Source organism: Pinus tabuliformis, chromosome Q, assembly GCF_031772625.1.
Source record: "Pinus tabuliformis cultivar Carrire ecotype Pingquan chromosome Q, CPIR1, whole genome shotgun sequence".
Classification (NCBI taxonomy): domain Eukaryota; kingdom Viridiplantae; phylum Streptophyta; class Pinopsida; order Pinales; family Pinaceae; genus Pinus; species Pinus tabuliformis.
This window is the reverse complement of record NC_142296.1, coordinates 488187029-488205543: the sequence shown is the minus strand read 5'-3', so window position 1 is coordinate 488205543 and position 18515 is coordinate 488187029. Positions and strand designations below refer to the sequence as shown.

At 41.5% G+C, this 18515-nt stretch overlaps 2 protein-coding genes across 7 annotated transcripts in view; both read left to right on the top strand.

Moving 5' to 3' along the window:
• Window positions 1-18515, top strand: part of LOC149220304 (putative sodium/metabolite cotransporter BASS5, chloroplastic) — a 311918-nt gene that overhangs the window by 217231 nt on the left and 76172 nt on the right. The window lies entirely within an intron of this gene.
• On the top strand, window positions 10428-11464 carry LOC149220305 (CHD3-type chromatin-remodeling factor PICKLE-like). Its single transcript, XM_089382785.1, has 2 exons — window positions 10428-10904; window positions 10956-11464. Exons 1-2 carry the CDS (start codon window positions 10532-10534, stop codon window positions 11447-11449), a joined length of 867 nt encoding a protein of 288 aa, XP_089238911.1. The 5' UTR covers window positions 10428-10531; the 3' UTR covers window positions 11450-11464.

The window sequence follows — 18515 nt, the reverse complement described above, 5'->3', positions numbered from 1 at the left end:
AGAACAGTGTCTGTGGAGATAGAGCTGAGGTAGAGGGAGTCACTGCCTTGACATATTTCTAGCCAAAGAAATCTAGATCCGGGTTGCAACAACAAAGGAGGATTGGAGAGGAGTGATTCGACACTTGGCTGGAGGATTTTCGTGAGGGAAATCAAGACTCAGAGGGAGTCTAGAGGAGCTTGTATTTTAGAGGGTTTCTTGCGCCAAAGAGATTCAGATCCAAGTCTTGCTAGATTGATAGTAGGAGAGGGAGAAGAGAACCAATACTATTTATTAAGCGGAGATGGTCGTCCATGGACTGAGGGATCAGGACAGATTGGATGGAGCATCCAATTTTGTCATCTGGAAGGCCAAGATCCTGGGAATCCTAGACAAACATCGCATCAAGGACTATGCCTTGAAAGTGGTTGCTGTTCCGATCGACGTTGATCCGTTAAAGAAGTACGAGGAGGCCTAGGCGAAGGCCAAGTGCATGATCCTAGACGGGGTCAAAGATCATGTAGTACCACACATTGCTAAGAAAGAAACAACAAGGGAGATGTGGGAGACGCTAACCACCTTGTACCAGGGCACTTCCATCCAACGGAAGATGCTATTAGAAAATCAGCTGAGAAGGTACCAAACGCAGAAGGGAGAGGAGATCGATCCATTCCTCCTTAGGTTGCATGGGATTAGAGACGAGTTGACTTCTGTGGGGTCTACACCAGGTCCCGAGTTCATGGTCAGGACTGCCTTGAATGCAGTCACTGAGGACTAGGAGACATTTGTCCAAAGTATCTTGGGCAGAGCGACTCTCCCCAGTTGGGAGGAGATGTGGGCAGCTCTTTGACAAGAAGAGATCAAGAGGTTGACTAAGGCGGGGGGTAGTGGCAAAGGAGCTCGGGTCAAGAAGGAGGAGGAGGAGGATGCAACTCTCGCATCATCGGGACAGCAAGGGCAGCAAAAGCGGAAGAAGAAGGACATAACCAAGGTCAGATGCTTCAATTGTGGGGAACTGGGACATTATGCCACTCAGTGCCCCCGAAAGAAGGGCAAGGGGGAGGCTTCTGACTCAAAGGCTGCTCCAGCGAAAGCTGACAAGGAAGGCGAGGATGATGATTGTGCCATGAGTGCTCATGCGCCTCTGGAGAAGAGGTGGGGTAACATAGAGTTGTAGTCGAGAGGACTACATGAATTGGGGCAGGATCCTTGAGGTGCCCAAACTCTTGGATCACATATGGCTATGGGAGCCCTTAACGACAGTAGCAAAATGACGGGTGTCAGTTGGAGCAAGGTGTGATGGAGCGACAGTGGTAGAGCTAGAGTGCCAAAGTCTGAGGCAGTGTAGTGGATGTTGTAGCAGTGCGAGAGGCACAAAGTAGTTTGCAACAATGCAGTAGCAACAAAGGGTCAGCACATATTAGCAGCAGAGGTAGCTTTAGCATCACGAGGCATCCAGACTGACTAGCATGTCAATTTTGGGTGAAGTTTCAGTTGCTTACTTCTCATCGACTGAGTTGCAATGCAACAGTTAGCAGTGGCAGTGTTATGGGCAACATGATGCAACATTTTGAGAGGGAGCTGTAGTACAAAGGTAGCAGTGGCAGTGGCAGTGGCAGAGTCATGAGCAACAATATAGGAAGCAACAGTGCAGTGGATGAAGGGCATTAGGCCAAGCATTAACAACAGAGAGTACCGATGTTGTGGCTCAATGTAGTACTTCTGTGGAGAAGTGTTATTAGAGCACATTCCTCGCTAAGAGGGAGTGTTGATTTTGGGTAGCATCGGATGTGCTCTAGCTGTGAAATTTTTTGGAGGGGCTAGAATACATGAGATCTACAGAACCCAAAAATCGTTTGGAGAAAATCCACTCGGATGATGAGTTATTAAAATAATTAATATTTTTAATGGGTTCCTAAGTCTAAACTTAGGAAAATAAAAATATTAATGGGTATTAATAAGTGTTGGCATTATGATACATGTGTTGTCCTTGATGGCAACTCACATAGATGACAGTTCACAGTGCAACAGGTTAACATCAAAGGATTACAGATCAGACTCTAGAGACTGAAGAAAGAGAGTGGTTTAAGAAGTATACGCTGGTTCAATTTGTCCAAGAAGCGTATACACACGGGTTAACATAACAACAAGGGCGTATACATATGCATGCACATTCACAGAAGGAAAAGCGCGTATGGAATGGAAAATCAAGGTTTTGGTCCGAGGTGTTGGTCCTAAGTGGTTTTGGTCCAAGGTATTGAGAAACGCTTAAAACTATACAAGGAGGAGAGGATCAAAGGGATAGTTGTGTAAGCAATGAATATCTTATGAAGAGTGAGATCAAAAGCAAATATGCATGTTATGGGTTTCTGGTGCTTTGCTTCATCTACCTTAGTGGTTGATGAGGGATGAGATCTAATGATGGATCAGGATCATAAGACCTGAAATGAATAGTCTAGATTTGAATGCTAACACATGATTTACATTGTAAATGTTCTGATCTGGGTATGACTGAAGTCTGGAATAGTTGTGATGTTTTAAGTTAGTATTTGCAGATCTGTACGTTGGTTCGCTTTGATAAAAGTGCGTATACACACTGGTTCGACACATCGAAGTAGCGTATACATTATGAAATATGATGTTTGAAGTTGCAGTTGGTTCTGGTTGTTGATGCAGAGTTCTGGGTTCTGCTTTGTGTTTTGGTGACAATGTTCTAAATGTTTAGATTGATTGATTGTGATTTGCTTCAGTGATGATGGGTTTTCAGTGATTGGTTGTATTGCAGTGGTGATTGATTTTGAGCTTTAATGTTGCTGATGGGTCCAGTATGAAAATTGGATGAAACGTGGCCTTCAGATTGTGGTGTTGTGTTCCACGAGTATCCAGTCTGAAATTTATGAAACATTGTCCCTGGAGGAAGAGAGAAGGTCGTAGCTTTCTGTAGGCCGATGCCTATGTACTAGTAAATGGATCGGCTAGTACAAGAGCCAAGGGGTTGGAGCTCCCTTCCAGTAGCAGTTGGAAAATGAGTGAAGGTTGGAGCCTTCTGTAGGTCGGCGCCTACATACTAGTAAACAGATCGGCTAGTACAAGAGCTAGGGGGTTGGAGCTCCCTTCCAGTAGCAACTGGAAAACGAGAGAAGGTTGTAGCCTTCTGCAGGTGGGTGCCTGTGTACTGGTATGAGTCTGCACCAGTACAAGATTGTAAACAGGTTTTCCTTATATTAAAAGAAGACAACAGTAGGTGGTTTTTGTCCCGCATTGGGTTTCCACCTTAAATCTTGGTGTTCATGTGTGTTGCTTATGTGTGATGGTTTATTCTGTTATTACTGCACATGGTTACTATTTATATGGTTAATGAAGTACTGATGCACTAATTAAAGATCAACATATGATGAATTAACTGAATCATAAGTTTGCTGGATATATGCTGGTTTCTTTAAAGACAGTTGCATGTACACACGAGTTACCTTCATTGAAGTAGCATATATAAATTTGAGTATGAAAAGAAAAGTTGTTGATTTGATAAATACTGATTCACCCCCCCCTCTCTCAGTATTATTTCCAACAATAAGAATATGGGTGAGAAACTTCTAAGTGACGAGGATCAAGTCTAGTTTAATCTTAGCCATTGATTAGGGACTTATTCTCGGTCGTTGATTCATCAACATGAAAAGTATAAGAGGAGGCTTGAGGGTCAGTTGGAGAGACACTTGAGAGATCAAAGAGTTCGATTTTTCTAGGGCGAGGTTTGTTGAGAAATTCGAGCTAGTGATTTGAGTTGCAGTGAGAGGGGAAGTTCGGCAGAGGGACTTTAGTCCAAGGCCGAGAATACATAGCAAAGAGGCAAAGCAACACCAAGAGAGACAACACAACTCCAAAGTGGGTGATGCAGAGCCAGAGGGGCTGACGCAGTCATTTAGAGGCAACGCTGGGGTTTCTGTGAGGCAGAGAGAGCAACAATTCAACATATCAATTTCTGAGCAATGGAAGCTCATTGGGAGGGTGACGCAGCTCCTAGAGGAGGTGACGTAGTTCCAATGCAGAGCTTGGAGCAGCCATCGCTGCCTAGTACTAGGGACAACATTGTCATCTGTGGGGTTTGATCATCCAATTGTTGGATTCACCAAAATATCTGTCTTTGGATAGAGGTACTTCTGCTAGGTTTATTCTCTGTTGGGTGAGCTAGAATTGGCACCCTAGTTGTATTACAAAATCTGCTTAATAATACAAACCCTCTATATGTTGCATCGGTTTTCCCGAATTGGGTTTTTCTGGGGACGATTGTCCAAAAATAACGGTGTCCCTTGTGTGATTGTCTCATTTTATTTTAGTTCATGATCTGTATGTATGTGTAGTCTGCAATAGTGTTTTCATTGTTGTTTAAATAAGTAAATAACTTGTTGAATGTAAAGAACAAGTAGGAGATGATAAACCAGTGATTGCGGTAGGATTTCTGATGTGTAGATTTAGAAATTCTCACAGTTAACCTAGTTTCATTGGTTGTATGACTATACTTGATTGGTTTTTGAAATGATAGATTAGCCGAAAGTAGGTTGTGTGTAATGCGTCTTCATTTTGCACCCTCGTTCTCTATCATGTTGATTTTATTGTATTGTTGTTCACTTGTTTATTCCAAAAATTAAAAAAAAAGTTGGTTTAGTTTATGTTTTTTATGTGTAGTCTTTATAAAATTTTCCTATTCTATGGTGACAGTATCAACCTACTACTATGCTACTAATAGTTTTGTTTGTAAAATATAGAAAATGTTAGGGTGATGTAGGTTACAGGTCTGTGAGCACCAAGGGTTATTGGGATTCTCATGCACTCTTCATGTGAGCACATTGATCATGCACTCTATGTTGAGCAGGTCTTGGAGTTGGAGCCATATGTTATCCATCCACATATGTGGGTAACTCTAAGAGAAATTTTTTCTCCTACGATGTAGTTTTTCAACTAGCAACCCCTACCATGATCCCACATATGTGGGTAACTCTAGGAGAAATTTTTTCTCCTTCGATGTAGTTTTTCAACTAGCAACCCCTACCATGATCTATAGATAGCCAATCTCAGATGGTTGCCACCAATTCTTTGGACAATACATTCATTTATCTAGCATATTCATCTAATTAAGGTGGCGTCATCTATTGTGATGTACATTAACCATATTTGTAGGTTTTAAACCTATACAGTTAATTGTTGCAAATAGGTTTTGAATAATATAGAAAAGATGCAATGGCATGCACACACGTTAAGACATGACTTTTACCCTAGAAACCCAATTGAGAAAGCTAGAAAGAATTTTCAATATATATTCTTCTTTACAGTATCACAATATGATATATATTGACATCTATAAATTAATAAATCCATTTATCTTGGATTAGAATACAATTGCAGTTCTTTAATCAAAATAAAAAAAACCGTGGGCTAAACCATGTGCCACAAAACCTCTAAAAACAAAAATTGTGTGTTGAAAACCACCAAAAGCAGATGCAAAACAATGCCCATATTTTTTTTTGAGGGCATTGCCCTTGGACCCTTGCATAGTGGGGCTTTAACCCTCTTGCTAGCTCCCTAAGAAAGAGGTGCTTCACCCCCCTATGACCCCCCTAAACAAGGGGGGATATTGTCCCCATTATAACCCCCCCCAAATTGCACCCAATGCAACGTACAATGCATAGTTGTGCAAAGAATATAACACGTACCCAACAATTTTTGCATCCCAATGCTTTATTTAATATGTTTGGTTTTCAAGTATTGATCTTGGGTTGAAATTGGATTATAGAACATGATGCTCGTGTTGTATACTTGTTTCTCTACTTCACCTTGATGGTTATTTTTTCTCCTAGTCCATTGTGACATTCCTTAGGTTTTTTCTTTCATTGTTTAGGAGGGTCACAAATAGGAGGTTTTGATTGTGGTAGCATTCCATGTTGCACATGTTTAACAATTGTCATTATTTCCTTATTTTGTTATCCCATCTTTTGATTGGTTGTTGTCAGTCGCTTGTACAAGTTCCTTGTGTACTTTTCCCTAGGAGAAGATGGAATTGGAAATACTCGACGTTGCTACATCCGTAAGAAAAAGAAAATCATAAGCCAAATGTCAAAATGTGAATAATGGAAAGGGATGTAAAGCAATCAAAAGCCAATTGTAGCTTGAGCTTTACCCCCTCTTATATAGGCACTCGTCCTCAAGAGTATCCATGCATATCGTACCTATGAAAGTAAAAGGAACTCTCAAAGAACATCTTGACCTCAATGAAGCGATAAACTACCCATCATTAAAGAGGGACTATATTATCCTTATTGTATGTGTAATGTCCCAAATATAAATTTTGCAAAATATTGCCCCCAAAAATTTGCTGTTAATTTAAATAAACAATGTGCACAATTTTAAACCACAAAATCAACAACCACTGGAAATATATTCTACAACTGAAAATAAACAAGATAATATGCAAAGAATCTTAGCCTTATTTTATTAATATGAAAATATGCTGATACTAATGTCTTAAAAACCGGAACCGGTGATTGGACCGGTCCACCTAATGAACCAGGTTTCGAATCAGAACCGGTCGAACTGGGACTGGTCAGGTCTAAACGAACCAGTTTAAAAAAATACATTAAATAATTAATTTTTAATGAAAAAAAACTATTTTTAAGATTTAAAACCATGATTCCAAGCCAATAGAAACAAAATATGCAAGGTTTGCTCATCTATATACCATGTAAAGGCGAATATATCAAAATGGCAACGAGTGCAATACATATCCGCAACAAAATACATAATCAATGAGGATCTAAATGGCCTCTAGAGTCTGAAACATTGCTCTAAGCTATGGGGTCACTGAACTACTACAAGTCTGCATATCAATGATCAACAACATGATCACTCCTCATCATGATCAAACTCATCACCACTACTAGACAAGAGATCATCAACATGAGCTACATAAATAATGTGCCTCCGAGTTTGACGACTCCTAAAACTCCTCTACAACTTTAGTAGTAGTAGCAAAAGCAGACATCAAAACTACAAATCACTGATCAACATGGTCACTCATGAAACTCATCATTGATTCAACGCTACTAGAAATACATAAACATCATCAACAAGAGATACATGAACATCATCTAGCTCAAAGTCTTCAGACTTGGATTGCTCAACCTTATAACATGATAGAAATTGAAAAGGTTTAACATGCCTAACCAATGATTTTGGTTTGAGTGAAGGGTTCATCTCCTCAACCTTATAATGTGGTAGAAAAAGATTAGAGGAGTTCAACAATTAGTACCACCAACATCAACAAAGTTCAACAATCAATGCCACCACGATCAAGGTTCTTAAAGGGCTTCATGCTCTTGATCAAATGCCAATCTCATACCCTCACGCATGATAGAATCAAATGGAAACATTGCAAACCCCCAAACCATGAAATCTTGAAAACCATTAAGTCTGCTGAATTTTGAGTGAAATCTAAAATTCTAGTTTCTCCATATGAAATCCAACGAGGTCGAAACCACTCTCAAACATCCTGAGTCATTTCATGGTAATGTTAAAAATTTAAGTAAAAGGATGAAAATGAAAATTAAAGGAAATGTCACTTTTACTTTAAGAATTTAACATTACCATTAATTGCCAACATTGTTAGGGTTGAGATGTGTCAAGGAAATGAGAGGGTAGGCATGTTTTTCTTGGAGGGAGTATTTTTGGAGGAAAGCAACCCCAAATTTCCCTCAAACTAGCTTCAAAACTCACAAAAATGCATTTTGTGGGGGTTATAGTTTCCCTGGCAATAAAGCGGCTGGTTTAGGACAAAATCGACCGATTTGACCACAAACCGGCCGGTTAGGACCGGTTAGGGAAAAAAAAAGGTGAAATGAGGGGGTAAATCGGGTTTTTAAGCCGGTTTGACCCGGTGGGCTTGCTAACCGGCCAGTTTGACTGGTTATCGGTTCAGACCGGTCGATTTTTAAAACACTGGTTGATACAAGACACAGTGATATGGTTGAGGTAATGGCCTCAAAAAGATCTCCAATAAATCTACAGCTGGCCTCCAAAATATTGAACTGCTGAATACAAACTGTGAATTTTGAATGAATTTACCAAGGGGAGAGATGGGTATTTGCCCATGTTAAACACACATGGGCAGCCAGAACAATATGAAAGATAAACATGAGCGTGCAATTTTTATTAACAAATGATTTACATTTATAGTACAATATCTGACCGTTGGGTTCCACATCCCAAGGCCTCTTGGACTCCTTTTGTCCATTCGGCTTCCACACTAACCCATTGAGGATTAGGTGTCCAACATTCCCCCCCTTAATCCGAAGGGTTATGTATGAGTCCAAGTAGAGAGCTGTAATACAAAATGTGCAAAAATGCATGGCAGCACTAGGCTGAATGTGCTCTATGAAATGTTGGTATAAAGGGTGGTGGTTTAAGGATGACCACCAACACTGGAACGCTTAGTGCAGTTCCCGGAACTCTTCCAAAACTGGCAAGAAACTGAAGTTTTCTGCTAGAGGAAGTGCTCCTATTGTTTTGAAGAGGGAAACCTTCAACCAATAAAGGGAGGTCTCACCCCGCATAAAAGGGAGAACTTCAACCTGAAAAGGGAAGTCTCATCCTGTGATGGTTTAAGGATGACCAACAACTCTGGAATGCTTAATGCAATTCCTGGAACTCTTCCAAAGCTGGCAAGAAGCTGGAGTCTTCTGCTAGAGGAAGTGTTCTCAATTGTGTTCCTGGAATGCTTCCGAAACTGGCAAGAAGCTGAAGTCTTCTGCTAGAGGAAGTGTCCCAGATTGCCAACTGAAGGCATGTTCACGGGCATATTTGTCTCTGGCTACAACTCTGAAACTGGTGTGGCAGGTTGTGGCTCAGGCTCGCTTGATGTGACTTTGAAGCTTGTAGATGACCATCATTTCCCCCCCTGTCAGATACAAGGTGAGATGATGGAGAAAACTCAACTGCAAGACTGTTCAATACTCTGGAACAAGTTCTGACATGTGTTTGGAATATCTTCTTGGCTGTTGATGCCCATTGCCAAGAAGCGATCCATCCAAGATGAATCTTTGTTCTTGCAGGACGTTTGTTTTTGAAGCATCTGTGTGAAGAATGACTGGTTTTATGACAATGCTTACATGGATGAAGATCAAAACAGTGATCTTTCAGATGGCCAACTCGGTCACAGTGTTGGCATTTTACAATCTGTGGTTGTTGTTGTTGCTGTGGAAGAGAGGCAGAGTCTGGATCAGCTGAAGTTAAACTGTCATGAGGAGCAGGTGAACTGTCATGAATGAATCCAGCACTCTGAAACTGAATGCGCTTGGCGTAGTCTGGAATATGAAAGGACAAGTCCTTGTCATATCCAAGACCAGTTCTGTGCTTGTTGTGGACAAGCTGTTCCCAAGGTCTGATGATGGGCTTGGGAAGTGCAGACTGAGTTTCTGCATGTGCATGTACAACTGTTGCTTTATTGGGTACTAAATCTGAATGAACTGTAACATTATTGACTTGCTGCTGATGGATTGCAGTCTCAATGTTCTGAACAGAAACATGTCCAGAATGATGATTCCTCTGTTTTAATTCTTCTTGTTGTAGCTGAGATTCAAGCTGCAAAAAATCAATCTTTTCCTGTGCATTTTGTAGACATGTCTGAATTTCTGAGAGAGATCCTATGCTGATTTGTAATGTGTCATCAACACGAGATTGTATGAGAGTTTTCATGAACTCTAATACTTCACTGATTCTGGCCATTTTTCTTCAATGTCAGATTTACACCTTAAAAACTGATCACAATACACAACAATATTTTGTATAAATGTGCAGCAAATGAATCAGGGAATCAATGCATATATATGTAGACAGAAACTATAATGGATAATGCCACAATTGGGGCAGCAACAACTGCAAACTTGCTTGGATCCTTCAAGTACTCCTTCAGAAATGATGGCTATTAGAACACCATGTCATGGGCATTTAATATCAACGCATACCCATCACAAGTCATAAAGCTGCACTAACTATATTCCATATTACATATAATTTCATTGCATCGAATGTGTATGCACAATATTCAATAGATGCACATATATGATCAGTGACTCCAACGCTCAACCTCCAAAAGAGAACGCACAACAGAATTATTTTAATGCATTTTACATGGAAATCAATTAACACATCACCATAAATTAAAGTAGGATTTGAATGCACAGTGAAGGATCTCCCAACCAGACTTCTGCCCAATAGTGCTTTTGACTCCTTCAAAATATACTATTACTCATCAACGCCCATTTTCTCTTGATTGTTTCTTGTTCAGGTAGTCTTCTCGGTCGATAACTCTGGTTGATGATAACATTCAGATGACTACAAGCAACTGTAGCTTTTAAAAACCAGGGAAAATTCCCATTTTATCTCGAATAATTGAATACCACCCTTAAATATATCTACCGTGGGAGATCCATTATATAAAAATGCTGGAGTCTCTTCTGCTATAGAAAACAAGGGTTCCCATATACAGGAAGATGGCTGTAGCAGCATGGTAGAAGGTCAAGTGAGGTTACCTTCTGTAGAACGTGCTTGTGATGTTGCAGGTGTTGGTGAAGTGGTAGCAACATTGGCAACTGAGAAGAGAAGCCAGCTGCCTCAAGCTGGATCTTCAGAGAGTCTTCTTGCCCAATTAAGAGATGTACAAAAGAGGCTCCTTGAGTTTATTAGAAAGAGGGTATCACTTCTAGAAAAAGCACTGAATGCTGAATACCATAAGGAGTCAATAATTGCAGAGCAGAAGGAATTTGAGTCTATCAATGAAGAACCTGAGCAAGAGGCTAGAGATGCACATGTACCAAGCCCTGTAAATCAACCACTGGCAGAAATTGGTAGCACTGCTTTTTCTGCTCTATCAGCTCTAGGTTGATATTTATGCGTTTCTGCTGAAAGTTGACCCAAAGTTTTGATTCCAGATCCAGAAGAGGTGTCAACACATGCTTTTGATAATGATTCAAATCGCCTGGAATTAGCTAGACTTTACAACGAGATGTGTAAGGTGATTAATGAAAATGAGCAAGAATCATTTCAAACATATACAGGAAATAAGTCAGCTGGGCTTCGTTTGAGGAGAAATCTTCGCCCCCTTGACAGCTTGTGCGAAGGAGTTTGGAAAATTCTCAAAGTCCAGCAGGTTTCTGCAGATTTCAGTGTGGGCTTGAATCAATCATCCATGAAGAGTGAGGATCATATCAATGGTGAAGATCACATCAATGGTGAAGATGCTGATGTTCAATCAGATAGTCATGAGGATGACTTGGGTGCAGCTGACGAGGCCAATTCTGACAGCAAACAACACTTGGCTAATTCCAAAGCATCACCAAAGAAATCTGGGAATTCAGGTGTTGGTATATTCTCTTCAATGACAGCGACTGCATCAACTCCGAGGAGGGGCTTTCAAAGTGCATAGGAAGCGTGAGAACACCATTTAGAGGTTTGTACCAAAAAACATAGGACCCAGGGCAAGCCGCAATAGCATAGATTATAGCAAGTAACCAGATATTGACCCCATATCCCTTAATCCATGCAACAGTCACTGCTCATTAGAACTTAAGGTACCGTGGACAAACTCTAGAACAGGCATAGCTTTCATGTTGAGTTGTTTTTAAAGAGCAGTCCTTGCAGCAGCTCGTGCAGCTTCCTGCTTCACTTCCGTTGATTTTCCCGATCAGTTCTGAAAGACAGCGTCGTTTCTTGCTTCGCAAGAATGCTAGGCTTCCCACAGACGGCGCCAAGAGACTCTATTTTGAGCGGCAAGCAGCAGCAAAGATACAGCAGTGTGGGTTTCAGAATATCGATATACAATGTATATATCCTCGAGATACACTGGATATTCAACACACGGCAGTGACACGATGACTAAACTTGAAGTAGGTAAGGAGCATTTACGCACTCAACCGCTAAAACGGCAGGAGTTTTAGTGGCTCAAGGCACTCTGCCGCCACCACCAGCTAACAGATCCCGGAAAAGAGATCCCTTTGGCGTGACTCCATAACTTCTATCCAGGAAAATTAATCAGCAGAACGCCATTCGGAGACGATACCACTGAGCCAATGGAGGGTCGAAAGGCTGCTATACGGAGGGTCGACTGTTCGTAGGGCTGACTGTGGGGAGACGGAATTGCTGCGAGCAGAATGGTGCTATGGATTCATAAAATGTGTGACTGTTGGGGACAGATAAATGCAGAGGAGCAGTGTGTGATTCCGCTGTGCATTTAGTAGCATTCAACACCACAATATTCACGCCAATAATACACAACATTCCATGCTAGTGATACAGAACGTATGCAGCGGATATATGGAGACCGACTGTTCATCGAATATGGGTGGAGATGAGTCGTTTACCTAACAACGTTTGGGCCAATGTTCAGGCAGGGAATATAACATGCATATGATGCCGAGATTATATGCAGAACGAGCAGCTGACCTTGCCAGAGCAGTCCAGTTGTAACGTTCGGTCTCAAACAGCCCTTAATAATGTGATTTGCTTGTGCCTTGCAATACAACACTGGCCTGACATCGCTGACAAAACTGAATGTTATAACCAGGAATATACCAGTGACACCGGTACATAGAAAGACTGTAACGGTTCCTTCAAGGGCAATGGCGGTTCCTTCAAGGGCAGTGGTGACAGATTTGATGGCAGGTTTGAGCAGGAAGGAGCGTTTTTTTTTTTCGATGCTGCCAGGGAATCCAACAAAGCGTACCAAAGATAATTGAACTCACAATGCTTTTGCAGGCAGATTGTATGGAGAGAGCCCAACTCAAAAATAGATAACAGAGGATCCAGAATGTCAGATCATCAGGACAGAGTAGTGTTCAGCATAGTATGCACACAACGCGAGATGTTCGCTCGCTCAGAAACGCTCTTCCGAATATGCATAGAGAGGCCACAAAACAAGTGGCTAAAATATGAGATTGGACAGGTCAGGAAGGTACCCGCTCTGATACCATGTTAAACACACATGGGCAGCCAGAACAATATGAAAGATAAACATGAGAGTGCAATTTTTATTAACAAATGATTTACATTTATAGTACAATATCTGACTGTTGGGTTCCACATCCCAAGGCCTCTTGGACTCCTTTTGTCCATTCGGCTTCCACACTAACCCATTGAGGATTAGGTGTCCAACAGCCCACTCTTGCTAAATCACTCGAGGGTTTCCATCCTGGGGCTACTATTGAAGCTAGGAACTCCCAGTTCTCCAAACCTCTCCACAAGAAAAATACTCAACTCAAGGATGTCCCAAATGATCTCCTCATCCTTTTAAACACTCCATAGATAGATCTCCAAGCCTCTAGAAGCATCTTATTTTATTATTATTCTAGAAGCTCCTCCATTGACTTTATCTTAAGTGACTTTTTAATTTTAATTTTTATTTCACTTAAGTCACTTTTGGCCTTTTTACTCCAATTAACTATTTTTCCCCTTTTAATTAAATGAAAAATTAAAGTCATTTCTTAATTTGGGAAAATAGTCAACCACCCTCCATACTCTCTCTGACCATTGGAAGTCACTTCTAAGCATCCCATCCTATATATCTTCTCGTTCCGGTTCCAAAGAACTATTACACTAAGGTATTCCATCAAATATCCCTCCCGGAATGCCACCTCAAGCATAATTAATTAAATTAAGCTCATTGATAACTATGCTTTTTGAAAGTTGTCAGAATGCAATGGAACGAAAGGAAAACTGTGCGGATGATGGTATTTTCCAAGTGAAGGCCATCAGATCCTATAAAAATCCCTCAAAACTCCTCCGAGACCACTGATGACATAATCCTGTTCCCCTGACTTGGCCATCCCGTGCCCTGGAGATCCACCTTGGTTGTGCTATAGAGGAAAATATGAATGGAGACATGACAAATCCTCCTACCCCAAGATTGCTTGCCCTTGAGCAATCTGCACGTGTCCACTATAGAGGCATCTGCAAACTGATAGTAGGATCCCATATGAACCACTGGTCTACATCATGTCTCCAAGAAATCCAAATTCCAAACATGACTGGATCCCTTAATACCTGGATCCCAAGCTCATCTCTTACTCAACCTCTACCAGTAGAACCACTTGGATCACAATGCCACCATGTCCGATCATCGCCTAAGTCCCATGGGTCTGAATATGCTCGGTCTCTGACCATAGATGCTACTCCACTAGTAGAATACCAACTCATCACCTCTCTAGAGTCCAACCCTTGGCACAGACCAAGGTCAATCCCATTATGCAGATTTTGGGCTAGTGCAATTGACATGCTAATGGACTGTCAGCCAACATCCCTCTGCCGACTGAAACATGCAGTATCCCTCACATCTAAGGGCTCATGCTGCACGATGTCCCTGATTAGAAATATCACTCCATAAATAGGGTACGAACTCATAATCTCCTGCCAATCTATCATGTGGAAAGAATTGAATGCATGGACACCTATGTATGGAACAAGTCTACTATGTTGCCACTGGTCCATGCTCATCTCATGGTGCTCTATCCGGTCCACCAACAAGATTTGTCCAAGAAATCCTGCCCCTCTCCCTATAATGGGAAAAAGTGGGCAAGCTGTGTTGCAAGCCCTGTCTATGTACTCCTGGAGAGGGCTTCTCACTGAAAGTACTGTAGCTCTCCCAACTGCCTATGCATCTATCTGCACCTCATAAGTGGGTAGGCCCAAAGATGGATGCACCACCATCTCCAAAATATCCTCCCTCATCTGACTGAAAACTCCATGCTCCTCCAATCTACCAATCCCCTACAAAACTATCTTGTTAGACCCCAACACCTCTTGACAACAAGTGTCTCCAAGTACTACAATTCTGCTAGTTATCTATGCATATGTTTGCTCCTCATCAATGGCTGGTCCAAAAGATGGCTACTCATCCTCCTCTATCATGGGCTCAACATGAACCTCCAACTAGCTCTCTACAAAAGGCTCATCATGCATATTGTGCATATCATCCTCCTCAGCTAACTCATGCTCCACCATATGCTTCTCATGCTGAATCATCACTGGTGATTCATCACCTTGAATGTCTACCATACAGTCCATTGATTGCTCACTATACACACCGAAATATAAATTTGGTCTGTTGTCAACAACTCCACATGACTGCTCATGCTCCTCAGAGGCATCCTCGTATGAACCCATGGACTCATCCAAAGAAGAATCCTCATCTTGAATGTCAAAAGGAACCTCCTTTTGCTCTAACTCTGTCATCGCCTCTATGTCACTCAAGCATGAGTGGTTAGGTCCCCAAGGTTCCTTGTAGATGAAACAAAGACCCTTCCTCCTCAACTCATTCTTGCTGCATGGTTGATCATAACCAATCCTTTGCAACTCCTCTTGGGTCAATCGTCTCCTAGACATACCAATATTCTGCTCAACCAACCTTTCGGCTAGTTCATAAGAAATAGGTGAGACTGATTGTTCTCTCCTCCAAATGGCCAACAATCTAGACTGTAAGCCCCTGCAAATGGCATCACAACCTCCCATGCATGAAGACAAAATGGACTACATATGTGTTTTGAGTGTGTCAGGATGATGTTTCCTAATGTTGAAGAAGCATTGAAATGTTTGGAGAATCAAGTCATCACACTCTAACTTAAACATGAGGTCATAAGATCTAACCCATGACTTCTAGAATCTCGAGCTTTTTCCCAAAGGTAGGACCCACAATGTTATCCAAATCTTGAAAGGTCTCTACTATCAGTGTGAAACTCACCTCATAATATTATCATTGTAAGGGGGTATAAGTGTGGCCAGCCTCACGATGTTACTAAGACAAAATGCAACAAGAAGTTTGACCCCTTCACAACGGTACTCCATGAACTTGGGTTTTATTAGGGAAAGCATGCTTGGTTTTAGAGCCCAACCTAGCTTCTTCCCATTTGATTGACCCACCTTTGAAATGAGTGAATTGTAATGTCCCAAACTAGGAAAAACAGTGATATGCAAAGCAAACAATAAATACAACACCAGAAAATTTAAACATTCAATGCACACCCATGTAGAGACCAGAAATGATAACCAATTGAGCCATTTTATTAAGATATGGGAGCAATAGTACAACAATGTGGAAGAAGTGCACTTGGGCTTGCCTCAATGGCAAGTGTGACAAAGCCCAGGTGATAAAATGACAGGCCCAGATGGTAGAATCAACTGCTACAATGATGCCTTGCGTTGCCCCAGTAAAATTGCGTTGTCTGCTGGAAAGATGCTGCTAGAAACCCCACCTCTGGTGCTCAGAAAATTCCACCAAATTAACCCCAAGCTCCTCAAACAAAACCCACCAAAACCCAGAAAGGGTTTGGCCTGGTTTTGACCCCAAAAATTCGGCCTCCAAGTACCACGTCCTCCTCCAACTGCTGGAAAGTACGGCTTGCCTGCAACTCCAGTAAAAGCCCTCCAAATCACTCCAAAATGATGAGATACACTTCCCCAAAGTTCTCCTTATCTCTTCCAGCAAATGCTTGCCCCACAACTTGACCCACAAACTCCCACGTGTGCCCAGTGGGAGGCTTCTATGTTGGCCCTAAATGCTGCAAGTCGTACTACTCTCAAGTAGCAAGCTCTTGCTCCAAAACTTCTCCCAAAGGCTAGTGTCCCACTGAAACTCCTTTACCAAAATTCTCTCGGCAATTGCACCCTAGAAGACCCCTGAAACAACTCCCACGTATTCCCTTCCTGCGTCCTCCTGGAATATGCACTAGCTGAGTAATGGCTGAGTGTTATGCTTTGAATCCTCTCCAACACTCCTCCAAAATGGTAGAATGGAACCTCACTAGGGTGGTACTCGGGGTCCACTGAAGAAAGGGTGAGTTCTACGCTTGGAAAACTCTCTGCTAAACAAGTGGAAGTGAGTTTGATAGGCAAAATGATAACAACTGAGGCTAAGCCTCCTTTATCTATAATTCGTGGGCCTTCTTTCCCCATGTGGGCCCCTCCATCTAGCCTTTCGACTTGCCTCCGTGGCTATTCGAACTTTTTCCTTAGGCAAATGCGTGTTTCTTCATGTGGGTGGCCCCCACGCTTCATTAACCAAACATTACAACGCCCTTTTTCCATGGGTTCCATGGCCTCCAAAAATGTCAAAATTGTGGAGAATGAACCTGTGACAAATTAATCTAGGAAGGGACATTACATGAATCTAGTTCGTCTAGTTTGAAAAGTGCTTTCATTGTGACCCTCGTGTTTCAAATCTGTCCCAAGTGAAAATATTTTGTGTCCCATCATATGCTCTTCTTGTGGCTGCTCTTGCTGATGAATAGTACACATCCCCTTTGAAAAGGGTCTATCGTTTGCTATTGCTAATTTCTTAAGGGAATTTATGAAGGTTTTATCCATGTTTTAGCTTGCTCACTCAATTATTATAAGGCTTTGATAGTAGCATTCATACATAGTATCTCAATAGCATATAGGATCTAGCACAAATGGCAACAATATAACACACTTCGTCTCAGAACAACATACTGTAATGTTCCATGCTAAGCTTCAAACAACTAACTAGAAATTGCTCTAGTTGTTGAAGGAAGTGAGAACACATTGTGGCACTTCAAATCAGTTTAGCCCTTTTACGATGAATCTGTCTCCAAAACAATGAATCTGCTACGTTACTGACCACAAAATTGGTCTTCAGGGTCTGATATATATCTTCTCTGGTCCAAGAAGTTCGAACTAGCAAAGGTTGCTTCAGGGATCAACTTATGGAAATGACAGACCCGAGATGAGACCTTTAGGCTTGAGAAACTCCCACAGATACAGTGTGATATTCCAGACCTGTCCAATGATTTGCTCCTTTCAATAATGATTTCAGCCTCCATTTAAAATATTGGTGAAGTGATTTGACCCTCAAAGTATAAAGTGTTGTAGCCAAGAATTTGATGAAGGTTCTGTAAAAATTTGTTGGAACCGTAGTAGCGAATCTTCAATTAAATGTTCAGTTTCTAGAGGAATGTCTACAATAATGGCTACAAGAATTTGAACCCCACTCCTCAGTCTTCAACTTTTGCTACAACCATGGATACTTTACATGCTCAATAATAAGTGCAACTCGTACCTTCAACAACAAATCTTCTCTAGAAATGATAACGTGATGCTTTATCCTTCTTCAACAGAAAAAATCGAGCCTGAGATAGCTTAGATGTGGCAACTTCGACCACAACGAGGATATGGTGCCCAAATTTTAGGAAACAACCCAAAGTGTGGCTGTCTTGTGTCTAGAATATGCACAACAGCTAGGAAAAACTCATAAGTCCTCAGAAACAAAGATTGCCTCATTGTACCCACGCTTTGCAAGATATGAAATGCATATCTGGCCTGCTACAGGTAACGTGGCCCAAGAAGATATCAATTGTACAAGCCTTCGACCCTCATATACCATTCAACACTTCGACCTTGTTGGTGCATAACAATTCGACTTCTTGTCAAATAATTTATTTATTTTTGATGATACTCTCGACCCGCAGTTTGGTTGGGTTCAACAC

What these genes read in the sequence shown, in the direction of transcription:
- LOC149220305 (XM_089382785.1), top strand. Translation starts at nt 10,532, where the DNA reads ATGGTAGAAGGTCAAGTGAGGTTACCTTCTGTAGAACGTGCTTGTGAT. An exon ending in TTCTGCTCTATCAGCTCTAG is followed by an intron (nt 10,905 to 10,955) that starts GTTGATATTTAT and finishes TTTTGATTCCAG; the next exon opens with ATCCAGAAGAGGTGTCAACA.